Raw genomic sequence first — 26,974 nt, forward strand, 5'->3', positions numbered from 1 at the left:
TCTGAGCCAATCAGAAGACAGGGCGAAAGCTCAGACTACCTCCTACTTCTCCCCCAGAACTGCCATCTGCCCCACCCCAACTTCCAACCGAGCAACCCTGTTAGGTCCCTATGGAGACAGGGCCTGCCATCTTACCTGCCACATTTTTTACAAGGGAAAGTGTTCTCCTGATTCTGCGTCTTATTAAATGTCTCTGTTTTTTTCTTCTTCTCTGAAAAAGGTAGTGCCCTTCGTGACTTCCCTGCCCCCTCCCTCGGCTTCTCCAAGACCTGGCCACCAGCAGACCCAGGGGCGTTGGACTCATGGCTTCGCAGGATGAGGATGTCATTGGCCTGGAGAGGATCAAACAAGGAGAGTTCAGAGATTCGGGGAAGAGAGGATCTTGAATTCTGGAATCTCAAGGAACAGAGGGCCCTTAAAGGTCATACACTCATGCCAAATGGTCCCCTAGCATCCACTTGAATCCTTCTAGTGACAAGGCACTCACTGCCTTCTCCACAGCCCAGTCTGTCTTTGGCCAGCTCTATCTTTACAAAGCTGCGAGTACAGTGATTCTGTGGGACAGGCCTAGCTGCTATAGGACTTCTCCGTGAGTCTGACAGGGGATCTCGATGTCTCAATTAATGACACATGCGTTCATGTTTTCAGTCCATTCATGCCTTCATTCCATAAATGAGATTCAACTCCATGTGATGTGTCAGGTGTTGGGGACAGAGGTGACAGACAGGAACCCCTGCCCTCAGAGAGCTCCAAGTCTAGTGGAAGGGATAACACATGTCTGCAGCTAGCTCATGACAACATGAGCCAGGCATGGGAAACGCCAAGCAGGTGCCAGAGAGCAGAGGACACCAGGAGCAGACCCGGAGAGGTGTTGCTCAGGGTATGGGAACCATGGGCCTCAGGTTAGGGGAGCCCCAGATGACCGTTAGAAGTCATCAGTATGTGCACTGGGTCGGCTCTCACAGGAAAATGTTCACAGAAGTCAGAATTCGATCGAGCATGTATACAGAGCACAGCTCTTGGAGAAGGAACACAGCCAAGGCTAAGAAGGGAGCAAACAGCTATGTGTCTGCAGTCTGTCGGGGTGTTCCTGTAAGCATAAGCGTACGATACACATGACTCTCATGGTAGTTCTTCAACAGACCCTTCCATCCCCTCCCTCTCTTGGGGGAACTCTCTCCAAGAAGGAACAGCTCTGGCCGGTATGTCTTGCTTCTTGGCCTGTGATACGGGCAGAGCACTGTACCTGTGTAAGGAGCTATTATTGTTATTCCCATTGTCTCAGCTCAGTTTCAGACATTCTTGTCAGGGACACAGCTCTCTTAGGGGGAGTCCTGCCTGAGCTTCAATGTCCCACACACCTTCTGGGTTTTCACAAATCCTTTCTCCTCTGAGCCTCAGATACAGAAGGGGTATGGTATAAAAATTAACAACAGACTCTGCAGTCAGGCTGCTAATAGCTATCTTATCTTGGACCTCAATTTCCTCATCTGTAAAATGGGAATAATGACAGGAACTACCACATAGGGTTATGAGGATTAAGAGTTAACAGCATAAGGTGTTTAGTACATTTCCTGCTATTATGATGATGATCATCCTCATCATGTTCCTGCTCTGCCCTCCCTCTCGCACCCCCAGGCCCAGCTCCAGCCCTCCTCCTGGCCCTGGGCTCCCATACTGGAAGTCACACTTACCGACTCATTGGCCTGTAGTGTCTGTGTGGCTTTGACAGCCGCTGCCCTCCGGCTTCGCTCTCGCCCCTCTTCCTGCTCCCCTTTCTCCTGGATCTCTGGCACCTCTTCCTCCCCCTCCTTCCTGGTCTCCTTTACTTCCCTTTTGGGCTCCAGCCTCTCTTCACTTGGGGACTCTCTTCTGGGAGGAGGCACCCTTGGGAACTTCTGGGAAGTCTATGGGGGACAAGAATGAGGGCAGTGAGCCTAGAGCTCAGTCACACAGCTGCAGTGCACGGACTCTGCTCACTGGCCCCTGCTAGTCCTGCCTGCCTGGCCTGGCCCAGTGCGACCTCCTGTGCTATGACTCATACTGATTCCACACCCTCCCACAGCTGGTCTGCCTGGGAAAGGAGAGAGTCTGGAGGCCCAGGAGCCCTCAGGATGAGACCAAGCACTTGAAATCAAGCTGGGGCAGAGAGGGAGCATGCCAGTCCCTCCCCACAGGCCACCTGTCCTCCTGGATATGTCCAGGAGACATGTCTTTGGCAGGGTGGTCTGGTGGAGCCAGGCAGCAGCCTTGAGCTCCATTCTAAACTATCTTTCTATTGCTTTCTATTTCTCCACCCCCTTCCCATCTGCAAAATGAGGACCAGACCACTCCCTGTCTTAGAGTAGCATGTCACCAAGTATAGACTTGAAACCCCAAGGTGATGTTACGTGGATACATGGACACAGAATTAAACAACATTCTCTATCAATCCTGATTATATCAAGGACAAAGTCTCAAGTTGGCGTGAATGTGTCTTTTACCCTTTTCTAGACTGAACGAGAGAGATCAGGCCTCAGTCTCAGAGCCTTGGCAGATAACAGTATCTACCTTGAATTTAATAACATTGTTTGGTTTTCATATATATTTATTTTTACCGGTACCTTCTATGGCAAGCAATACTGGTTTTCTATTTATGATTATGACATAAAGCTTCTCTTCTGGGTAAAAAATGGGTTAACTTAAAACAAATATTAAGTAATAGCACAAGTGGTATATGGACATAACAAAAATAATGATGGTGATGTGATAGGCTACAGATACAGCAGAATTCATAACAGTCATACAAGAATGACTGGAGTTTGGGAAACAGTGTTGGAGGTCTGCTATGAGGGAACAGTAAGATGACGCTGGTGCGAATATTGTGGGAAACTTCCCCCAATGTTCTGCATCAAGACCATGTACGATCACTGTGACAGTGGCAGATAAAGAAGAGTACTTGAAGATCCAGGGCCAGTGCCCAGGACATCAGCTCCCTGGGGCTGTCAGGGGCACTGCCTTGTCTTTGCCCTCCAGGGACTCTCAGAGAGCTTGGCCTCAGGCTCCCAGCTCACCCTGGCCTCAGACCCAGCCCAGGCTCTAAGCAGCTGAAGTTGGGAAGGGAGTCACCTTAATATCCACTTCAACCTCTTCCTGGGCTGACTTCTCATCACTTGTATCCACATCCCCGAAAGTTAGCGTCCCATTGCGGCCAATTTTCACCTGCTTCTTGTAGGTGTAGTAGAACTCCACGCACTGGGCCACGGTCTTGGTCTGGATCTGGTTTGAAGCCAAAACTGAGGTGAGTTCCTGGTTCAGCTCGCCTGCCTGAGAATACTCCAGCCTTTCCCGTCCCTGCAAATCCCCCCTTAACCTTAGCAAACACTCAACCCAATAAGCCCAGGAAACACAAGCATTTCTCCAGTGCCTGCTCTGCACAAACCACTGACAAATTCAGTGAAGGAATGCTTCAGCACTATTTAAAAAACCTAAAAACCACACTTGGAGCCACTGGCGAGACTTGACTATGGATTGCATATTAGAGAGCATTACTGTATCGGTTTAAATTTTTCTTTTTTTTTTTTTAAAGATTTTATTTTTCCTTTTTCCACCCAAAGCCCCCCCAGTAAATAGTTGTATATATTTTTTGTTGTGGGTTCTTCCAGCTGTGGCATGTGGGACACCGCCCCAGCATGGCCTGACGAGCCGTGCCACATCTGCACCCAGGATCCGAACCAGCGAAACCCTGGGCCACCAAAGCAGAGCGCGTGAACTTAAACCAATCAGCCACAGGGCTGGCCCCTTTGGTCTAAATTTCCTGGGTAATGAGGTTTTGTGGGAGAATATCCTTGTTTTTAGGAGATATTTGGGTCAAAGGTCATGATGTCTGTAACTTACTTTTAATGATTAGTTAAAACAGAGAGGCACTATAGGTGTGTGTATAAGGTTATATAGAGACAGAGAGAAAAAGCAAAGCAAATGTGGCGTATGTTAACAATTGGTAAATCTAAGCGAGGCATATATGGGTGTTCATCACACTATTCTTTCAATTTCTCTGTAAGTTTGAAATTTTTTCAAAATAAAAAGTTAAAGAGGAAAATGGACACCAGCCACACTCAAACCAGTCTAGACCTGGCAACACAGACTCTCTTCATCAATCCAGGCAGACAATTTCATTCCTCTGCAGGGAGTGGTGACGGACAAGTGAAGATAAAGAAACATAAAATGGTCCTATGTCAGGGAGGAACTCAAGGGAAACTAATAAGAAAGCCCTGGAAAACCTGAAGAGGAAGCAGGAGGCCAAAGTCTTATTCCTAACTCTGCCACTCTATGGTTGTGACCTTAGGCAAGTTTCTTTGTGTGTAAATAGTGAGTGGGGTAAGACTAGCCCATCTCCAAGGGCCGCCCCCACTCTGAAATCCTAGCCCGGCCGTTTCAGAAATCCATTTGGCCACCAGGTTTAGTTTCTGGACTACTTTCCCATACACAGAGGCTGTTTTCTCGGATTCCCCCCGCTCCCCCCAGGCTCCCAGACTGCTCAGCAACTGCTGGGCTGCACTGGGAGCCGAGATGTCCTGTTCACAGAGTGCAGAGGTCAGTGAGGGTCGTCACTGCCTGAGGAGGAAACAGATATGCTTCATCCCACAGGAATGGCCAAGTCATAAATTCACTAATTAGATCCTGTTTACACTTTTACTGTCAATGCTCTCTGATCATCTGTTTGAGTGACTAATGGTCTGCTCTTTTCATTAAGGCATTAGGGGTGCCTCAGTGAATTTCACAAGCATGTACTTCCTGGCAGTATTGCCCAATCAGGGAACCCAGCAAACGACTATCCTCACAACAGAGCCCTTGTAAGAGAACTCATCAGTACTTTCTCCAGTCCCCAGGGCCATCCCTAGCACAATCTACAATCCCAGGAGGAAAGAGCACATTCTTGGAAGCCCTTTTCCCTCAGCAGTCTACACAACTTACTCTCCCCATAGCCCAGATTTTGTGAGACTGGTGGAAAGACACAAGTCTGTAGATTAGCAAAGCACTCTACTCTCCCAGAAGGACCTGGGGAGAGGACAGAAGTCTCGGAGAACTAGGCTTGGGCCTCGTCTGCTTGGTCAGCTGAGTTACTGGAAGGAAGCCCTGGGCCTGACAGGAACTGGGCACAGCCCCACACACACACATCAGTTACAGTCACTTGCTCGCTCTCAGTTCCCCTCATCTTAGAGTGACCTCTCCTCTCACATACTGACCATGGCTTTTGAAGTACCCAGCCCCTTGGGGGATGGCTCACTCTGCCTGCAGCCCTCCTTCTCTTCTTGTTCTCCCTTTGGCAAGTCACTATTTTAAGATTGACGCCACTGGGTCTGGTACCCACTCAGGCCTCCCTCTGAACTGAGACCCCAGAGCATGGCCACATTACCCTACAGTGAGGGAAGGAGGCTTGGAACCAAGGTGGAGAAAAGGCATGATCTTTTCCCCTGCTCATTTGGTGTAGAATATTGTCTCTGAGGCTACTTAGTGGCACTGACCTAACCGCTTTCTAAGAGGGCTTGGTAAGCAACTGCAGGGCCACTGGCAGAGGGAGCCCCAAATCATGCCGGCAGCTCCCGCCCTTCACTTGCCCCTGAAACAGAGCCCCAGCTCACCAGCTTCTGCACCAGGAAGAAATCCTTCTTGTAGATGGCAATGCCCTTGTTGAACAGCTTCTTCTCAGCCATCTTCCACTGGTCAGAGCCTGCAGGGCAAGGCGGGACTGTGAGCACTGCGAGGGCAATGCTGCCCGGCAGGAGAGTGGGAGGCATCCATCCACAGTCTCTGCAGGCACTCAGAGCTGGCTCCACATCCTGCTCCTGCCACCCACTAGCCATGCTGCTCAGCCTCTGAGCCTCGCTCTCCGCACTTGTGAAACAGGAACTAACAACGGGAGCCACCTCACCAACTGTGGTGTGGACTAAGTGAGATCACACGTTTGGGACCCTCGGTGCTCTGCCTGACACAGATGACACGTACCACTCAACAGGTGTCAATAAGTGGCTGCTATAATTGTGCCACTTGGTCAATGTCTCTCATAAAGCTCAGTGCCCAGGACATGGCACTCCATGGTTTCTGTCCCTTGTACTCATGTCCTGGGCTTTTTTGCCTGGAGTGGCTCCCACCTGCCCTCGTCCTCTCCCTTCCCCTCCAGGGCACAGGAAACCCCTTGAGAGCTACCCCAGCTTTGGTGTTGGTTCCCTTCCTCTGACTCTCGGCTTATCCTCCTCCCACCTCCCAACCCCTACCAGGGATGACCCAGCACTAAGCTGGGTCCCAGTGATGCTGGAGACCCCTTGAGGCTCCTGGCCTCAGGCCCACCCCCAGCCAGGCCTACCCCCGGCCAGGCCCACCCCCGGCCAGGCCCACCCACCTGTGTAGTGATAAGTTGCCAGTGGGTGATTGTGGGGCCGCAGGGGCTTCTTCAGTAGCAGCTTATTCAGTGTTTCCTGGAACAGAAGTGAGGAAAAGGTCAGGGCCCTGGCAGGGGTCTCAGTGGGCAAAATTCAGAGGGCTTCCTCAGGCCTCTGAGTAGGAGGGGCATTTACTCTTACCCCCTTAACTGCTGAAAGACAAGGGTCTGGCAGGATGGTAAGGTCATGGGGAATAAGGCTGCTCGGGAACCAGGCCAGAGGGCCTCTTAACATGTGGCCCCCAAAGCAGGCAGCCACAGATGGAGAAGGCCCTCAGTGACAGCCCTGTTGAGAGTGGGGATCCACTGACCCAGTATCGGGGACTAGGGCAGACGGGAGGACCTTGTGCAGCAAAGTCTGGAGTTCAGAACGAGGGCTCCCTTGGGCTGAGCCCCTACAACTCCCAACTCGGTCAGACCCTCCCACCTGCCTCAAATCAGCACGCCAGCAGGCCTGGCTCCTGGGCAGCAGATACGGATCCATGCCAGCCTCTCTAAGGGTCCCTCCCTTCCCTGGGGGCAATGTCTCACCAGGATGTCTCCCCTGGACTCATGCAGATAGTGCAGGGCCAGCTCCTGGTTGGTGCCAGCTCCAGGGAAAATGCTGGAGCAGGCAGCTGTCAGCAGGTCTTCCACTGGATTTGGGAGAGAGAGTGGGAAGGGAGGAGAGGAAATCACTTTCAGGGCTGGGCTGGGTGGGGGCTAGAGCTAGCCCACCCACCTGCCCAACAGCCTGCCTTCACTTGCTGGCTCAGGTCCCCTCTCACCTTGCCTCTGCTTCTCTCGGCTGCTCTCTAGGTCCTCCCATGGCTGCCACACCAAGTCGGCCTTGTGGGGGTCTGAAGCTGCCAGGGCACGGTCCCTCATTGAGGGGATTTCTGCTTGGAAACGCGAGCCCACGTTGATCCGTCTGCAGAGGTGGAAAGGACAGGGAGTGAGGCCTCACCTTGTGGGGATGGGGAACCTGACTTTCTCCCTGGGGATGGGTGAAGATGTAGGGAGAAGATGTAGAAGTTGGCAGAGGCTGAGCATGGCAAGGCCTCAGCTGAGTGTAAGGAAACCCGGTTTCTGTGAGGACAGCCTGGCAAGCGGCACCTGATACCACCAGAAAGCCAAGGCCCACAGGTCGGAAAAGGGAGAAGCCCCAGATTTACGGACAGGGAAAGAGTCTCGTGGACTACCCTTCGAATTCTCCTCAGAGGCAAATTCAAACTGAGCTGGTCCTTTCCTTTCCCAGTGACTTCCACACAGAAGCAGGGTGGGGACAGCAAAGGCCAGGGCTGACTGCAGAAGCCCAGAGAGGCCTGCTCAGCCCTCCGCAGGTCCCACAGAACCCTCCTCTTCCTCGCAGGGCCCGCCTGCCTCCACTGGACTCCACTCACACCATGGGCCAGAGGCAGGGCTGCACTTACGGCTCGATGCTCACTGGGGTGGCCTCCCCCATCACAGAGAGAACAGGCGGGGTGACTTCAGCGCTATCTATGGGACAAAAGGCAGGTTGGTAAGTCCCCTTCCTCCCTTCAGCAAAGCCCCTCCCACCTTAGGTGGCTGCTCTGTATGCACAAGCGAGAGCAGTGACTCGCAGAGGGTCACACTTGGAAATCAGGCCCCCTGAGTCCTGGCTCTGTGACCACTGACTGTGACTTTACCAAATACATGGGTGCCTCCATTTTCATACCCGTTACAAGGGGCTATTACTACCTATCTCCTAAGTTTAATGTGAGGATTGAATGAAATCCGTGCAAAGCCTAGTTATTACAACTGCTACCACAGTGTCCCTGCCCCGGGAGCTCCCCCGCTTCAGAACTAACTCCAACATTCAACTCTGCTTGCTCCAGCAAAGGGGCTGAAACTTGCCGCACACTAGCGAGGTGGTGAAGGGGATCACTATGTCATAATTATCTCCTCACTTCCCTGTCGGGTTCTCTGCCTCTGTTTCTCCTCAGCTAACCTTCTTAATGCCCCACACGATCCAAATACTGCCTTGCTCCCCAAAAAAAATCTTTGCTGATCCCCCTCTGCAAGGTGAGATAAAACCAGAACTCCTCAGCTCGGCCCATTCAAGGCAGTTCCCCTCCAGCTAGGCCTCCCGCCCTCCCGCCCTCCCGCCGCAGCCTTGCCGGGACCCTCATCCTAGCAGACTCCGAGCAGCTCATTCTCCCTGCGCAGTCTCACCTCCAGGCCTTTGCACCACTCAGTTCCTCTGCCTAGTGTGCCCCCCCACCCCTTTGTAGTTCAAGCTCAGCCTAGCCCCACCTCTCTGGAAAGCTTTCCTCACCACCCCAGGCTAGCAGCCTCTGCAGGCTTCGGAGCTTAGGGTCTGCTTCACCCACTGACTGCTGATCCCACACTGCCCAGAACCTCTGCTTTTCTGTCTCCAAGACTTCCATGTCATCTCCCTAATGACCCTGTATTCTCTCTGGAACAGACCATAGTGTCCTGTACATTACTGGGGCTCTCACAGGACCCAGTTCAAGGCTTTATACCCAAGTGCTCAATAAATACTCATGGGTGGACAGATCTCTTCTTTGCTGCCAATCTGGTCTCTCCTGTGACTTCTTCCTGCACAACCCAGGCAGGGAGAGAAGCTTGGAAGCTTCCAGGGCAACTGGGACAGCCAAAGGCCAGTCAGCCCAGGGTGAGCCATTTCTCACCCACAGACACCAGGGGGCACCAGAGAGCTACACCATGAGTGAGGTCAGGGTCAGAGATTAATCTGGTGAGAGTGCTGCCTCACCCCCGTGCTACCCTGGTGGTGGTGGTTACTCCCACTTAATCCTCTCCACCACCCTGAGATAGAATTATCCCATGCTTCAGGGGAAATGGATCCTTTTGTGGAGTGGGCAACATTTTTCAGCAATTCACGGCCCAAGCCAACCAAAATGTCTGCTCTTGGCCAAAATGACTGTTTAAGAGACCCAGGAGACAGGATCTGCCACACAATATTCAGAACAAATGTGATGCACCAGGCACGATGTTAAGTGCTTCAGCCGTGTTAATGCATCTGAATCTCACCGCAACCCTGTGAGGCACTATTAGGTTGAACCATAGGAAACTGCTATTTGTGGATCTAAAGGTACTTGAATATTGGCAATTTCATCATCAACCAAATACTACTAATATCCTCATTTACATACTGAAGAAACTGAGGCCCGGGGAGTTTCAATGACTTGCACAGATGTAATAGCAAATGGCGGAATGGGGATTTGAATCCAGCAGTTGGGCTCACACTCCCCCTCCCCGACGTCCACGTGTACTTGAACAAGGAGAACCTTCTCCTCTCTCTCAGAGGAGAGAGAGCAGGGCTCCTTTTCCCACAGCATCGCAGCCCAATCCCCAGGAGCCCCATAAACTGAGACTCATCCCTGCCTGCTGCCTCCCTCCCCACATTCCCTACCCCCTTGGCCACCGAGGGGGGTCACTCACTAGACCGGAGGAGGGTGCGATGGGCACTCTTTGGCGTGATGGGAGGAGGGGCCGGGATGCTGCTGGTTGACATGATGGCATTGAAATAGAGGCCGGAGCCTTCTCGCACCGGGCTGAGGATGGGGGGTGGTGTGTACGGGGGCAACTCAAAGCTCCGCTCAGAGGGGTGGTCGGCCAGCCGGACAGGAGAGCGCAGGTGGCTCTGGTATGGGGTGATGTTGGAGTAGACAGGAGGGGCGATGAAGGTGCCCGCCTTGGTGGGGATAATCAGGGGCTCAGGCCTTGGCCGCTGCTTTGGTTTCCGCACTGAAGGTTCCCCCTCCAACTTGACATTCATGTCCTCAGCCTAGAGAAGGAAACAGAACCAAGATGGTTCAGACTCCCATGACCTGGGAAAATGGAAGTCTTGAGCACTGTTTGCTGGTCTCACCTTTGGAACTTAGTCTGCCCACCACACCCACCAAGGCAAGCCTGAGAAAGGGAGCAGGTCCAACACCCCCTTCTTATTGTCTCCTCTGTCAATGGCCAGATAGTAAATATTTACACTTTGTGGGCCGTACGCGGTCTCTGTTACATATTATTATTCTTCTCTTGCCCCTGCCTTTTTTTTTTTTTTAAAGATTTTATTTTTCCTTTTTCTCCCCAAAGCCCCCTGGTACATAGTTGTATATTTTTAGTTGTGGGTCCTTCTGGTTGTGGCACGTGGGACACCACCTCAGCATGGCCTGATGAACGGTGCCATGTCTGAGCCCAGGATCCGAACCAGCGAAACCTTGGGCTGCCGAAACCCTGGGCCGCCAAAGTGGAGCCCGTGAACTTAACCACTCGGCCACGGGGCCAGCCCCCACCACCTTTAAATAATTCTTTTTTTTTTTTTTAAGATTTTATTTTTCCTTCTTCTCCCCAAAGCCCCCCAGGACATAGTTGTATATATTTTTAGTTGTGGGTCCTTCTATTTGTGGCATGTGGGATGCCGCCTCAGCATGGCCTGATGAGAAGTGCTAGGTCCGCGCCCAGGATCTGAACCTGGGAAACCCTGGGCCGCCAAGTGGAGTGTGTGAACTTAACCACTCAGCCACAGGGCCGGCCCCTAAATAATTCTTTAAAAATGTCAAAAATATTAATGAAAAAAAAAAGTCAAAAATATTCTTAAGTCTGGATTTGGCTCACAGGCCACAGTCCCCACCCCTGCTGTAAAGGACGCTGTGGGACAGGGACTGCAGTATTTAAGGGCCAGGCTCTGGAGCTGAATTGCTTGGACTGGGCTTTACTTCTTTTACTTCCCACTTAAAATTACTTAACTCTCAGTGCATCACCATTTTTAACATGGGAATAATTAAGTGCCTACCTAATGGGGTAGCTATGAGGACTAAATGAATTAATACATGGAAATCACTGAGAACAGGACCTGGCTCAATAAATACTGACTGCTATCACTACTTCAACTTCAGGCTCTGTGAAGATGGAAGCCCCTACTGTGTGCCAAGACCTGAGCTGGGCATGGGACCACAAAATGAACAGGACAGGCCTGTCCTTGAAGAAACTTTGGTTGTCACAGTATTAGTCCCACTATCAGAGGCTAGCCTACTCGTGCTGTCAAAGGTTAGTCCTCCTGGTTTACACTTCTCTCTGCTTGTATGCCTCTTGGGCCTCCACACAGAACAGAAGACAGAGCTGGAAGGGAATAGAAACCTATCCTTGATTCACCCCTATGCTCTCAGGAGAGAATGGAGCCCCACAGGGATGAGCAGCATCCATATCATCTCCCTGGGTGCCCGGTCTGCCAACAGGCGAGGTTGGCCACACTGACGGAGTGGGCCTGGGGCTAACAGACTTTCTCCAAGTCCCAGGTTCCAGCTCCCACAAGACCTTCCAGGGGAGGGCCCTCACTCCCCAGGAGGCACTGGCCATGTCTTTCAGCCATTTGTGCCCTCTCTGCTCTTCTACAGACTAGGAAGAAATTGTTCATTCTTCCTCCCTTAGGAGAACAATATGATGGTACAGAAAAAAATACAGTGGAGCCAAAAGCCCCCAAACTTGCTAGACAAGAAATCCAATATGAACTCAGCTAGCTGTAACAATTTGTAATTTCATAATAAGGGAAATGGATTTAAACTATTCTGAATATTTGACAATACTTTTTGTATTAATTTTTTAGGTATGATAATGGTATTAAGGCTATGTTAAAAAAAAAAAAAAGAAAGAAAGGGGCTGGCCAGTGGTATAGTGATTAAGTTCACTTGCTCTGCTTCAGTAGCCTAGGGTTCATGGGTTCAGATCCCAGGCGTGTACCTACACACTGCTCATCAAGCCATGCTGTGGCAGTGTCCCACATACAAAATAGAGGAAGATTGGCACAGATGTTAGCTCAACAACAATCTTCCTCAAGCAAAAAGAGGAAGATTGGCAACAGATGTTCACTCAGGGCCAATCTTCCTCACCAAAGAAAAAGAAAGAAAGAGTCCTTATGTATGATGTACTTCAGATACAAACCAAAGTATTGATGAATAGAGTGATGTGATGTTTGGGATTGGCCTCAAAAAAAATCCAGTGGCTGGGAGAAGCGGAGTTACAAATGAAAGAACATTGGCTGTATCTTGAAAATTGTTAAAGCAGAGCAATGGCTAAACATTAGGATTCATGATACCAATCTCTCCACTTCTGTGCATGATTGAAAATGTGTATAATACAAAGAAAAATAAATAAGCAAATGACAAAAAATACAGCTCTCCCAAAGCCTAGTGTAGTGAAAGTACTCATAGGCGGGGTTTCAGGAAGTCCAAATTCCAGAGAGCTCTGTCATTACTTGGCTCTGTGACCTTTGGTAAGTCTCTTGCCTTCTCTGGACCTATTTCCTCATCTATGAAATGGGCACGCTGAGCTGTGTAGTTGCTCAGGCTGCTTCCTGCCATCCTCAGGATAAGCTGTCCAGGCGTCCGGCCTCCAGCCTCTACCACAAACTTTCCCCCAACCAGAGAACAAGACCCCAGAGAGCAGAGACTGTGCTGCTCATGGTCATCGTGGAGCTCCCCTTTCTGTTTAGGAGGATAGGCATGCAGGCCCACTTCCCAGCTAAGAATACCTAGAAAACCCAGAGTCAATATAAAACCACATTTCTGAAGGTATCAGAGAGCAAATAAGTTGGCAAAGAATTAAAGAGCTGAGAGCCAGGAAAAAAAGGAAAGCCAAAAAAGTGAGCCTAGCATGTGGAATTGTGTTTTCCCTGGAGGTGGATGTCGTTACTGGAAGAGGCAACTGAGAGGCTGAGAAATTGAGTAGAGTTTTTAAAAAATTCTAGGAGCTAGCAGAATAAAAATCGAAATTCAGGCCTTGCCAAGGAAGGAGAGCCTGGTAAACCCCCAGGCTTTGGACTGGGACTCCAAAGGGCTATATCCTCAGAATAAAGGCAAATCAGAAATGGACTAGGCCTCAAATGGAGTGCACCCAGCTTCAAATCATCTCATCTCAATCTCTGAAGAAATTAAAGTCATCCAGGATTGCTGATGCTCTTTGCTACCAGTGAGATGCAAAGATAAATTCTCTCTGGAAGAGCTGAACATCATCCAGAGTTTGTAATTACCTTAACAATTTTCATATATAATGTCTGACATTCAATAAAAATAACCAGATATACAAGAGAGCAAGATGTGATTTAAAAACAAGAAATAACAGATAATAGAAACAGATCCACAGGGATCCAGACATAGACTTTAACAAAACTATGCTTAATTTATGCAGTAAAATAAAAGGCAAGGTTGAGAATTTCATCAAAGAACTAGAAACTCTAAAAACGAACCAAATGAAAATTCAGTAACTGAAAAGTAAAATAATTAAGAACTCATGAATGAGCTTAACAACATAGTAGACACAGACAAAGAGTCTGAAAAGATCAGAATGAGAAAGAAAGAAAGATCAGACTGAGAAAAAAATGGAAAATATAGAAAAACGCATGACAGACAAAATAGAGAATACGGCAGAAAGCTCTAAAGAATGTGTAACTGGAGTCCCAGAAGGAGAAGAGAGAGAAAACGAGCCAGAAGAAATAATCAAGAAGCACCACAAACTCTAAACAGAAAACAAAGAAAACCATATTTAGGTATAAAAGCCAAACTGCTGGAAACCAATGACCAAAAAACAAAACAAAACTTAAAAGCAACAAGAGAAAAAGACACCTTACGTTCAAAGGAGCAACAATATGGCTTATAGCGATTTCTCAACACTGAAACTACAATGGAAGCCTGAAGACAATGGAACAATATCTTTAAAGTGCCAAAAGAAAATAACTACCAACATGGAATTCCCCACTCAGCAGTTATCCTTCAAAAATGAAGATGAAGTAAAAATATTTTCAGATAATCAAGGACTAATAAAATTTATCACGAACAGACTCACATTAAAGGAAATTCTAAGGGCTGTTCTTTAAGCAGCAATATTATAAATGATCTGAGATGGAACCTTCGAGATACGGGAAGAAATGAAAAGGAAGAAAAACAGTAAGTATTTGACTAAATCTAAAATGAACAACTCAACAAAACAATGTTATAATGTTCTGTTGATGCCAAATATATAAAGAATGAAAATACATGTCACTAATTCTACAAGTTAGGGATCGGTGGAAAATGGAGGTAAAGTGTTGCAAAAACCTTTGCATTGTCCAGGAAGAGGTAAAGTACTCAACTTATATTAGATTTCAATAAGCCAAGAATTCATGTTTCAATCCCTAGTAGCCCTTCTCAACCCGAAAATTGAGCCCTAACATCATAAGGCATTCACTGTATATAATGAGTTAACTTTTCTCCTATGCATCTAGAATGGCACTAGCTATGTACCATTCTTCAGAGAATGGAGAAAATAGTCAATTGAGTCCCTTTCTGTAGAGCTTACTTCTCTCATAGAAATCCAGGTAAGAAACACTGCTAGGGTAATCCCTAAAAGAGCAATAAATACATAACTAATAAATTAATAAGGAGAGGAAATGGAATAACAAACCCAAACAATCCAAAAGAAAACAAAAAAGAAAGAAAAGGAACACAGAAGGCAGGATGGATAAACAGAAAGCAAACAGAAGATGGCAGATTTAAACCCAAGTATATCAGTAATTACATTAAATGCAAATGTATCAATGTTCTAATTTAAAGACGAAGGTTGTTAGAACAGATAATAACAAACCTCAATTATATGTCACTTGAAGGATACACCTTAAGTAGAGGGATACAGAAAGGCTGAAAGTAAAAAGATGGAAAAGATACATATCCCATCCCCCCACCCAACACTAACCAAAAGAAAGTTAAGTATTTGACAAAGTGGAATTTAAAAGGCAAAAAGATAACTAAAGATAAAAAGAAACACTTCATAAGGATAAAGTGTCTAATCCAGTTCTAAATGAGTATGCAACTAGCAACACTGCATCAAATGTATAAAACGAAACTAAAAGAAGAAATAAACAAAACCTCAGTCATAGTGGGAGATTCCAACATACATGTGTGTGTATTGACAGAACAAGCAAACGTCTCTACGTCCTAGTGCCTGGCACAAGGCCTGACGCATATTAGAGGCTCAATCAAAATTTGCTGACCTGAAATGAAAGAGATTCATATATCCTAGATTTTCCTAGACAGTCCCAGTTTCAAGTATAAAACTGCCTCATTGTCCCCCATAAGCGCATTTGTCCAGAAGTTTGGTTTGGAAAATCTAAACAGTATCCCCATGGGTTGCTCGAATCCCTCCTACACTGGCACGTACTCCTTTTTCCCATAGTGCACTAGGCCCCCAGGGGTACTGGCGTTGTTTGCATGGGAAGCCTGTCATACCTGAGCGGTGGCATCAGTCCCGGGGATACGGGTGGACCGCCTGCGGGTGACGATGACCGACGGCTTGTGTTCAGTGGGATTCTGTTCAGAGCCCTTCCCATTCTCATCAACACCTCCAGCTTGAGCTGCCTCGGTTGGGTCCACAGTCCTCACAGGCACAGACACTGGGATGATGAGGGGTACCATCCCACTGTCCTCTCGTGCTCGCTTGGCAGCTAAGGAAGGCTCAGAAAACTCCACTCCACACTTGGTAGTTGAAGCTAATACACTTTTCCGCTTCTCCTCAGAGCCACTGGCATCCTGGAGAAGGAGAGGGAGGGGGAATGGAGGCGACGTTTAGAAGATAAGTCCTGATTTACTGGTCCAGGACCCCTAGTCCCATTTGATTCAGGTTCTCAAACACCCATTATGGCTCCCAATGGTTTTTGACAACCTGGCCTTTCCCTGACCACCTTTTCTCCCACCACATTCCCAAACACTCTTCATAATCTCCTTCATGACAGGTCCTCCCATCCTGGCCTAGAGCAGAGGTCCCCAGGCGGCCATCTCAGGCCACAAGTGGTTTATAGATGTATTTTGTTTGGCCTGCACAGTGAGTGGCACGTGAAATAGCATCTAAATATATTCAAAACATATCTCTGCAAAAAAAAGCAAAGAATCTGCACAAGGTCAAGCTGGTCTTTGAATCTATTTCCCCACTGGAAACTGGCTGGAGTGAAGTCAAATTCTACAGCCTCCTAGGCTTCTATCCCAGCTTTGTGACTTTGGGAAATCTCACTTGGGTCTCAGTTTCTTTAGCAGCAAAAGAGGATAAATGAAGCATCCCTCTCATAGAGTTTGATAATAAATTGCTTGTGATCAAATATAGGAAACTCCGAGTACAACATAGGACCTCAAATTCTGTTCAATCTTCTCCCCCATTGTTATTTTCTTTTAAATCAACTTTACCGCAGTATAATTTACACATAACAAATGACCTATTCTTAATTACAGTTCAATCCATTTTGACAAACATAGTCACCTGTGCAATCACTACCACACTCTTGTCTTCGAACATACCAGATCTGGAAATGGTTTCACCTCCTTTTCCACCCAACCCTTCAAGTCCCAAATGAAAAAGCCAACCCACAATGGTGTATTGCACTTTCCTGCCCGCAACGCTGCATGCGTGTAAATCTCATCTTCCCTTCAGGTGTGGATGCAACTATGTAGAGATTCTTTGCATGCAGGGAGTTCAGAACTCTCTGAAATGAATGGGTTCTTTCACTTCCTTCCATGAAGTGAGAAAACTGCCCTGATGGACCTGGAGCCACTCACTCTCCCCTGGCCCCAGACACGGCTCATCCTGCCCTCTGCCAGGGCTGGCCCCCACCCCACACCACTCTCACCTTTGTGTTCTGTAGTGAGGCCAGCTCCACTGCCTTCTGGGCCAGGGTCAGCAAATTGGCCTCCTGGGACGCCCGGCGCCTCCGTCGTGTGCTCTGGATCACCCCACCCCGTAGCACCTGCCCACACTCCCCCGTGCCCACCGCCCGCATGCCTTCCTCGTTGCTCATGGCAGGAGCCTCCCGACCATTGGGTGCCAGTCTCTCCCCGTCAGGCAGCAACTGTGACTCCCTCAGCTCCAGCGGGAATCCCAGAGCTTCGGGATGGGGCTGCCCCAGGGGGCCGGCTGGTGGCTGCTGCAGGGGCCAGTGATGTAGGAACAGGTTGCTGGCGGGCTCCTGCCCAGGTTGGGTGCCAGCCCCATCCAGGGCGGTGGAAGGCAGGACGCCCTCCTTAGAGAGGCGGCGGGAGCGGCGGGGGAAGGGGATCTGGGCCTGAGGTAGCACAGGCTGCGGGGCGGACTCCTGCAGGAGGGCCTTGCGCAGTTCTGGGTTCATATCAGGGTTGGGGGGGAAGGGGTAGGGTGCCATGCTGTGGTGAGCCAGGTGGGACTGCCCTAGTGGCCCGGCCGGCTGCAGGCCAAAGTCCTGGGGCTGCTGAGAGGGCGGCTGCTGCATGGGGTAGAAGTTCTCGAAGAGCTGCATCTGGGGCAGGGCTGCCTGTTGCTGCTGCTGCTGCTGCTGCTGCTTCTGTGGCGGGAAGGCAGCAACAGGGTTGGGGGGCGGTGGGCCCTGCCGGAAGACCTGCCGGTTCACCTGGTGGCCGAATGCCAGCTGGAAGGGTTGCAGGGGCAGCGTCTGGTTTGGGGGCTTCTTGGCCACATGGAAAGAGTTCAGGGGTGCCTGGGGCCGCCCCACCTCCAACTGCACCTTCTGCGGCATCATTGGGCGAACAGCGTTTCCATAGCGGTCCACCTGCGGTCCCCCTCCTTTCTCCCGCTTCAGTGCCTCAGGGTGGTTATAGTAGGTAGAGACCCCCATGCCAGGATGAGGGCTCCCCTTGGGTCCACTGTAGAGGGGCAGGCTGTGGCGGTTCCATGTTGAGTGGGGCGGAGGCTGGCCCGGCTGCTGCTGCCAGCCACTGTCACTGACGCCTCCACCCACTCCACGCTCCGGGCCCCGCCCTGGAGCCATCACAGAGTTGGGCCACTTGACTGAGCCCACCTGCTGGGACAACATGGCCGCCGTGGTCCGCTCAGACCCATACACCACAGAGTTCAGCAGGGCCAGGCTGCTGGGAGGGGGCAGTTCCACAGGCTGGGAGGCAGGGGCGACCCCTGCCGGCCCCTCGTGCCCAAAGTAAGTCTCCTCCTTCACCCTGGTGGACTGTGGAGGGGCCGGGGGCTGCTGTGGGGCCTGCAGCGGTGGGGGCTGCTCCTTGGGAGCTTGTTCCTGGTCCCCAAAGAGGCAACGCTTCCGCCTGTTCTGAGCCTTGGGCTGGGCCTGGAGGTTCATGGTGTGGCCCTGGCAGTGAGACCTAATTCACCAGTTGCCCATCCCCTGGGGGAAGGTCCTGCTGGAAGCCCGGCCCTAGTCCAGGAGCCAGAGGAGGCAGAGCAGGGGCAGAGGAAAATGCTGGATGACCGGCCAGGCACAGGGAGAAAGAACTGCTGGCTCTTCCTTCCTTTGCCCTGAAGGCTCTTGGGCTCGTCTACTCTTCCAAGTTCATGATGCTCGCAAGGCCCTGGAGTCTGCAGACAGAAGAATAGCAAGAGCGTCAGCCAGAGCCTCCCACGATGCCCCAGATGTCAGCACGAGTGTGAGGGAAGGGCCTCTAAGGCTTTGCGGTTCGACTGCCTCACAGGGACAAGCCACAGATCACAGAGCAGCATTGGTGAGGCAGGAGCCAGGACCCTGGGGGAGTTACCAGAAGGCAGCAGCATCTCCTGGGGTGCTCTGTGACTCTCCTCTTGTCCCACCACCTCACCATCCAGGTTAGGCTCCAGGATGGCTGTGTTTGGTTTTGTAATGCGTGCATTGCAGAAACGCACCACCTAAGGGGGCAGCAGGGGCTGAAATCCAGCCCCAGCCCCTGCGGTCATGCTGGGAAAAGGGATGACAAAGCCCATGCTGGGCTCCCTTCTCCTCTTAAACCAGTCCTCAGCTCCTTGGGCAGCCAGGCCTGGTCCTCTCACATCTGTCCAGGCAACAGCCTCCCCACCAGACCCAGAAGGAGCTTTATTTAGCCAACACTCCTTTGACACTCCAAGCACATCTCAGACAGCAAGCGGAGAGAACAGGATCACTCCCAAATGTGCGCTGAGGGTCAGGAGCCCCACCAGGCCCTGCAGAGTCCAGGGTCCAGGGCTAGGCTCACTTCCTTTGCACTGAGACATGTAGGTGAGGCCCCACGAGGGTGTATGCACTCCTAGCGCCACCCCTGGGAGGAGCTGCTGGGTGGGACTGTGGCTCCCAGAGTCTTCCCCAAACTAGCACAGAACCTGTTTTGCAGCCCTGGTGGGCTGGAGGCAGGATCCAGCCGGGTAGCTGGTCAGCAGTCCCCACCCACCCTCCTCTCTGCCAAAGAGCTCCTGGCATCCCAAGAGAAGGAATAGTACAGCTCCGATGCTGGGGGTGGAGACTGCTAGAACCTAGGTCCGAAGGTTTCTCCATGACATGGCGTGACTAGAGTGCTCAGTGTTTCTGTGTTTATTTTCCAACTTGATTAAAAAAACAACAACAGGTCGCTCTATTTATCCTGCTACAGGACAGAATCGGGACCAGGACTTTACAACTTACATGCGTTTTTATTACTTACATGTCAGTTATAACTCGCATGTATAATTTGCATGTATTTTCAAAGAGAGGGTTTTTTTTAATCCTCCCCAGGAAGCTGGTGAGGGTGGGAGCTACATGGCCCACCTCTTCCCCACGCTGATTCTGATCCTGAACCAGTCAGGCTAGGAGGGGGAAGACAGGGGAGGGGAGGGGAGGGAAGGGGAGGAGACGAGAGCTCAGAAAGCCCCGGCGAATGAATCTGCAGGTCCAGGCTGACCTCAGACCCTAGACGTTCCAGGTCAGGAGTTCCCAGGAAACCGCCGAGAGAGCCAAGGAGGGCTGGGGCTAGGCAGTACCGGCAGGCTCTCGGCACAAGCCCTGGCTACCCCAGCGATGCCCTGGCCCCAGGGAGGCTGCAGTGCTATCGCCCTCTGCAGGCTTCCGCAGCTGCCAGCCCCTCCCTCTCCGGGGCTGCCGTGACTCACTCAGACCCCCGGCCTGCCTCCCACTTTCACCCAGCGCCCAGCAGGGGAGGAACTTCCTCCTCCATTTCCTTCCTCTGCTCTGGCCCTGAAGTGAGTGAGACAGACAGACTCTCCCGCTGGCACCCGCTTTGTCTTCACACTTGGAAGCTGGGGGAGGGAGCGAGACCAGGAGGGCGTCCAAGTCACCCCGGTCCCGCACGAAGGGGAGGGCTGGGGCGAGCAGAGAGTGCTGGGGGCCATGGAAACCACCTTCTGAACAAACCCCTTTCTCTTGCTTGTAAATTCTCACTCCCTGACAGCCAACCCAATTCAGCGCAGAGACCCAAAAGCCAGCCCCCAGATTGAAAATAACCCTGGGCGCCATTGTGGAGCTGCAGGGTGGGACTGTCCCAGCTACAGGCTTGGGGCTCTGCCTCTCCAATCAGCATGAACGAATTAGAAGTGCGTCTGCAGAAGCAAGACAGAGGAAGGAAGAACATGCGCCAGGGGAGGGGAGAGGAGGGGGCCGAGGGGGAGCAGGCAGGTCCACGTGCCTCCAGGGGGCTGGGAGCCCCTCAGGCGCTCACGTGTACTTGAGCCTCCCCTCCTCCGACACTACACAGACCCCCCCCCCGACCCCCCCCGTCCCGCCTCCGCCCCCATCGCAGCCCTGTGGACTGGTGAACCGCAACACAGGCTTGGAGCCTGGGGGAAGGGAAGGCCCACGTGGCAAAGGCCTGGGCGCACACACTGGTGTGCTCCTGAAGGAAGGTACCCGGGCGGGCCCATGGATGGCCATCAGCGCCTAGAGGAGGGCCGGCGCTGTACACAGGGTCAGGAGAGATGGGTGGAGCCTGTGAATAGGGCTCCAGGGCAGGGCCGCTCCTGTCCCTGGTCCCCACTCCCCAGCTGGCTCACCTGCAGCAGTTTGGTCAGGTCGGGAAGGGCTAGGCTCAGCTAGTCTGCCTCCCACCCCCCCCCCCGCCCCGCCCCCAACCCTGCACATCAAGGAGGGCTATGCTCAGGACACCACAGTAGATTTCCAAAGCTGGGCCAGGGATTTGCTTAGAAGAAATCAAGGGGGCCGATTCTGGGGAGGCTGAACTGCTCCAGAAGCTTCTGCAGAGGCCGCCCTGTCACCCCTACTGGAAGGCTAAGAGTGCTAAGAGCACAGACACCCAGACTTGGGACTCTCAGAGAAGAAAGGTCATTATCTGCGGGGATGGGGAAAAGAGTGGAAGAGTGGGGAACCCTGGGGGAGCGAGGGGACGGGACACACAAAGGCAGCAGGGCACAAAGTTGTAGTAGTAGTAGTAATAACAAAAATAATAATGGACCTATGCCACGCAGGTCCTAAGTGCTCTGCGTACATTTAATTCCCACAACAGCCTTATAAGGCAGCATGAGGCATTGTTATTTTAACCTCCATTTTACAGGTGAGCTACATGAGGCTCAGAGAGGCGAGGTCACTTCCTAATGGTCACACAGTAATTATATTGCAGAGACAGGACTTGAACGTAGTCTGACTGACTGTAAGACCAAGCCCTTATTCTTTATCCCTAAGACACGCCACTATGACACCAGGTGTCCCTCTCTGCACACTTTCCCTTCCACAGCACGCTCCTACCATCTCAGAGCAAGGATTTGCTGGACACATATCCCTACCTTCTGGCGCTGAGGAGTCCCTTACCCCTGTCTGGACAGTTGGCAGGTAAACCTCTCCTATTCTCCCCCAGTACAGCTGAGACCCCCGGTCCTACAGGAAGGGAAGGGGTCTCCCTACAGGGGGGCCAGCAGTTGTTTGAGGTCCACCAGCAGAGAGGCCTGAGACCACAATGGCCGCTTTGGCCCCACCCTCCAGGCCCAGACTCTCCAGTCCCTGCAAGCCCACCCCCACCTCAGTTCTGGTTGCTGCAGGTGGGACTTCCAGCTCTCATACCCCACTTGTACCTCACAGCCTGCAGCTGTGGCCAGGACTGAGCCACTTCCTCCCATTTCGTCTGCCCCAACCTCACTCCTCTGTCCCTGAGGTGGAAGTCAGCCGGGCCTTCCTCACGGTGAGGAAGAGGAAGGAAGCCATCTTTTCCGAAGGCTGCCGACCTATGGGCCAACTCCCCGAGGTTGCAGGGAAGAGGGTACAATGAGGAACTCCTGCAGGCAGCTCACCCCTGGGACCCAGCTGCAGGGCCTCTGACGACACACGCAGGAACACTGAAAAGGAAACCCACAGTCACCACGGGGCCCCAGACACTGCAACCCACTCTATCAGTCTGTTCGACTGTCTGTCACGGCTCTATTCCCTCTTCCCTTCCTCCAGGTGCCTCACTGCTACAACCAAGCCCTGACCAGACCATAGATACCCCTGGGCAGAAGACAAGGCAAGGGTCCGATCTCAGTGGCCAGGGACCCATGAGAATGGGTCCCTTTCAGGAGGATGGAGAGTGAGAAGCACTTTCTCTCTACAGAGGGAAGTCACATGCACTAAGAAAAGAAAACAGTGATGAACCCACATATGTGTTTTGCAGATACATGAGGGAAGGTGCTAGAAAGGCTTTAGGGTGTTCTGTGCTGGTGGTGACACGGTGCCCTCCAAGGATGGCAACTCGAAGACATATTGTTCCCATCTGCCATCAGCAGCCCAGCCACACGCCCACCATTGGCTAGGAGAGTCCAGTGAGCCCTCACCACTGGGCAATGGGGCTAGGGCAAGACCACTTGAGGGGACCAGGACCACTCCCAAGCTTGGGGCATTTAGTGCGGCCATCTGAACGACAAGACTATTGTGATTCAAGGTTACACAGGCCAGGAAGGAGGTGCTCAGCTTTGTCCCAGTGGCCGCAGGGGATCAGTTCTGACTTGGGGATGGGAGTCGACTGAAGGAGCCCCTGACCCTTGAAGGCTAATGCTCCAAACTTCTGCTCTTACCTGGGCCACCTCAGCCCCACAAACTCAGCATTAGGAAGACGGGGAGTCAGAGCTCCTGCATCTCCACCCCAAGGCAAAATAGACCTAAATATGGCATCCAACAAAACCCTGAATCTCTAGGCCAGCCAGTTCCCTGAGCACTAAAGATGCTATCTTAGCACAAAGTCTAAACTCCCTATCCTGCCCACAAGTCCCTGCAGACTTTGGCTCCTGCCACCTCTCTCAACACTCCATGCTTAAGCCATCATTCACTTCCTGCTTGCTTCTAGGTCTTTGACCAGGCGGTACCTTCCAGCCTTTTCTTCTGGCCAAATCCTACTCATCCTTCAGGTCCTAGACACTGCTTCCTTTGGGAAGTTTCCCCTCACCCCAAGGCTGAGCCAGGAACTGCATGATGAGCCCAGAATCCCTCCGAAACCCCACCACCGCGCTCAGCACACTAAATTCCAAGTGCCTATTTCTTTGCCCCCAACAGACAGCAAGCTCCTTGGGGCAGAGTGTGCACACCGTTGTACCTTGGCACTTGGCTTGTATCTGCCTCTTGGGATGCTCATTCAAGACTGCGCCCAAGGTGAGTCAGAGCCATGCCTGGGCAGGGCCCTGCTCACGACCGGCGTGTCCACCCTGGGTTCCGGCCCAGCCCTAACTTCCAGTCTTTCTTCCTGATGCACAGCAGAGCTCCTCACAACGCTGAGACGAAGTGAAAAGGCCCAGCCTCCTAAGCCCCCCCATAAATGGCCCTACGCCCTCTCCAACCAAGACGAACATGAATCCTTCTCTAATTGCTGTCTCTCAAGCCGCTTGCCCCTTGACTGTCATTCGCTGCCCCATACCACATACAGGCTAACTGAGAAAGTGCCAGCCCTGCTGTTGACCCTTGCCCCATTTTTCTTCCCTCAAGGTTTCCCATCCCTGCCTAGACCATGGCCAGGGACATGAGCCTGTGGATCTGTCTACCTCATGCCCTAACATGACTAGGCCGGGCCTCAAGACACCAAAGTGTCTGGCTAGGATGCCAGGGGTCAGTGACAAGGGGCCCTCCCTTGGGGAGACCATCATGGCCCTGCTGGCCCTCCAGTCCAGGCTCACATTCTGAAAAGCTCTCTCTCAGATACCCTGGGGCCTTTGGCAACAGATAGACTGGGCAAGTGGCCTGGAACTGCCATATTGGGCCAGCTAGAGTTGCCCAGGCCCTAGATAAACCTTTCCTCTGGACACAAGACAATTGTCTGCAATGCTGTATTCCCGCCTCTAACTGGGAATGCATACCTAGGCTGAAGGGCCCATTTCTCCAACACATGAGTCCTGTTCTCAAGGGATCCATAAAACCAATAAGGAAGGAGACACCAACAACAGAGACGAGGACCTGCGTCCCACAAGTGTCACTTCCCCAGGGACGTGAGAAAGCAGCCCTTATGACGTACCCACCCCCAGTCCAGAGAGTCCCCAGATTATCACTTCTCCAGATTGAACTTCAGCTCTGAAATGCAGAGGCCAGGTCAATGGCCAGGGAGTCACGAGTCCCATCAAGCTGGTCAGGCTCAGAGGGCTTGGCCAGGGTGTAAGCTGGCTGCAGTGGAGCTTGGACTGTAAAACTGCCCACTCTGGATGCTTTCAAAGGGATACATGTGAGAGGGGGATCCTTTCCTCATGAGGCGCTCTCAGGGCTCCTTTCAGTCATCTACCTTTATCGTCTCCCTCCCCCACTGCCCCACAAACAACCCCAGGATGTCCACAGGAAGCCAAGATGTCCATGAGAAGGCAGGATAACAGGGTCCATTTTATAGGGGGGAAGCTGAGGCAGAGAGAAAACACAGAGCCAAGAAAGATCGAGCCTCCAGTCTCAGCTTCCACTCACCCTGGGGGCAGGGGACACTGGCTGCCTCCCTCCCAGGCAAGGCCACAAGGATCACAGGCAGCCCAGGAAAACCCCTTCCAACAGGGCTCAGGAGCCCCAGGGGGGTAGGTTTAGGCTCTCTCCAGAAGAGATGCAGCCACTGTCCCCGCAGCCAGGCCCTTAAGTGACTGAACCTCTGCAGAGGGCCTCATGGGGGCCACTGGGCTCTCAGTCTCCTCACAACCCTCTCTATGCCCTATGGGGCTCACGCCACCAGATGCTGCTCCATCTCCCTCCCCTTCTGGAAAGGCCTGGCTCACTGGGGAGGTCAAGGGCAGGGTTCTCTGGAGTCTGTGCCTGAGCCCCCGGCCAATATACAGAGGAGGCCACTCACGGGGGGCTTCCCTTAACAAGGCCTCGTCTTGCCTCCTTCCCCTACCACACACATACCCTTGGCAGCCCTGCAGGTCTGCCCACTGCCCCTTCATCCACTCGACAAGCAATTGCTGAGCACTGGCTACAAGTCAGGCTCTGGGGAGACACAGGAGACAGGGCACAGTCTCTCCCTACCCGCAGAGATCCCCCACTCCAGTGGGGGAAAAACAGAAACACACGTTGATTATAACACAAGGTGGCCTGTGCTGGGGCTAGAGATACATGCTGGGAACAGGTGACCCTGAGGAGAGTTCCCTGACTTTGAGCCTCTGCTGGAGCTGTTCCCTCTGCCTGGAAGCCCTGCCTCCACTCGGACAACCTGCCTTCCTTCAAGGCTTACCTCCTCCAGGCAGCCCTCTGGCACAGACTGTTCTCACCCTTTCTGAATCTTCATGCTCTTACTCAGTGTTAACCACTATCCCATATTGCTTCTTCAATTCCCTTCTCCTTCTACACCAAGACTAGGAGAAGCAGGGCCTAGAGACAGTGTGGCCCAATGGAGAGGGCAGTGAACTGGTTGTCAAGTAACCAGATATCTGGTCCAGGAGCCACCACTCACTGGTTCCTGCCTTTGAGGAACTTGGGAGCCCAGAGAGGGGCGGGGGGACAAGGCCTGTGTCCGGGAACCACCTTTGTAATGAGCAACTGGCACATGAAATAGCAGCCACTAGCAGTGCCCACATGCCCTGTGTGTGTGAGCACTGCTTACTTGTATAACCGCTTATTCCCATCTGAGAAATGAGGAAAGGTTGGCTCTGAAAAGTATTTTGTTTCAGGTCACAGCCTGGGGTCACAACTGAGCAGTCAGGATTCGAATCCAAGCCTGCCGACTCTAAATCCAGTCTCTGTCACGCCTGCTGCCTGTCTATGTTGAGAGGTGGTTCTCAAACCCACCCTGAGAGGTTAGTTCATGGGTCTGGTAAGAGGGTTGGGGGAATGGAGGTGGGAAATCTGCAGTGCTTCATAAGCAGCCCAGGTGGTGCCCAGGCACTGGAGCAGGAGAGAGGCTAGAGGGTCAAGGCCTGGCACAGTGCAGTTTCCAAGGACCTACTGCTCCTCACTCCCCAAAAGAGCCACCTGCCAGAGTGCTGTGCCCTGCCCAGGAGGCATGAGGGGTCCCATGAGCCCTGGGTGGACTTTGTTCTCAGCTAGCCCTAGGGCTGCCTGAGGCCAACTGAGTGTCCATGTTTACTGTGCACTTACTGTTTGCCCAGCACTGTACTGAGGGCATTGCAGGCAACATCTCATTTAACCCTCACTCTTGTCTCATTTTACAGGTCAGGAACGGTATGCTCCAAAGTATCTATCTAACACAAAAGAGTAACGGAGTAACAGAGAAACAAAAAGGATATAAGACAGACAGAAATCAAACAGCAAAATGGCAGACAGAAATCCCACCTTATCAATAATTACTTTAAATATAAATAGATTAAACACTCCAATTAAAAGGCAGAGGTTGGGAAAATGAGTTAAAAAAACACCATACAACTATATGCTGTTTACAAAAGATACACTCTTTAGATTCAAAGACACAAATAGCTTGAAAGTAAAAGGCT

The 26,974-nt window shown here is 51.8% G+C and overlaps 1 protein-coding gene across 2 annotated transcripts in view; it reads right to left on the bottom strand.

The window, feature by feature from the left end:
• Nucleotides 1–26,974, bottom strand: part of MIDEAS (mitotic deacetylase associated SANT domain protein) — a 65,577-nt gene that overhangs the window by 3,753 nt on the left and 34,850 nt on the right. For both annotated transcript variants that reach the window (XM_014835663.3, XM_044773966.2), the window contains exons 2-12: nucleotides 17,043–18,730; nucleotides 15,655–15,954; nucleotides 9,845–10,190; nucleotides 7,831–7,897; nucleotides 7,186–7,328; nucleotides 6,950–7,053; nucleotides 6,380–6,455; nucleotides 5,622–5,710; nucleotides 3,109–3,258; nucleotides 1,695–1,907; nucleotides 136–332 (exon numbers count right to left, since the gene is read on the bottom strand). In XM_014835663.3, coding sequence (XP_014691149.1) covers nucleotides 136–332; nucleotides 1,695–1,907; nucleotides 3,109–3,258; nucleotides 5,622–5,710; nucleotides 6,380–6,455; nucleotides 6,950–7,053; nucleotides 7,186–7,328; nucleotides 7,831–7,897; nucleotides 9,845–10,190; nucleotides 15,655–15,954; nucleotides 17,043–18,494 — 3,137 coding nt within the window. In that variant the 5' untranslated portion in view covers nucleotides 18,495–18,730. The remainder of the gene's footprint in view (nucleotides 1–135; nucleotides 333–1,694; nucleotides 1,908–3,108; nucleotides 3,259–5,621; nucleotides 5,711–6,379; nucleotides 6,456–6,949; nucleotides 7,054–7,185; nucleotides 7,329–7,830; nucleotides 7,898–9,844; nucleotides 10,191–15,654; nucleotides 15,955–17,042; nucleotides 18,731–26,974) is intronic.

Source organism: Equus asinus, chromosome 7, assembly GCF_041296235.1.
Source record: "Equus asinus isolate D_3611 breed Donkey chromosome 7, EquAss-T2T_v2, whole genome shotgun sequence".
Taxonomy (NCBI): domain Eukaryota; kingdom Metazoa; phylum Chordata; class Mammalia; order Perissodactyla; family Equidae; genus Equus; species Equus asinus.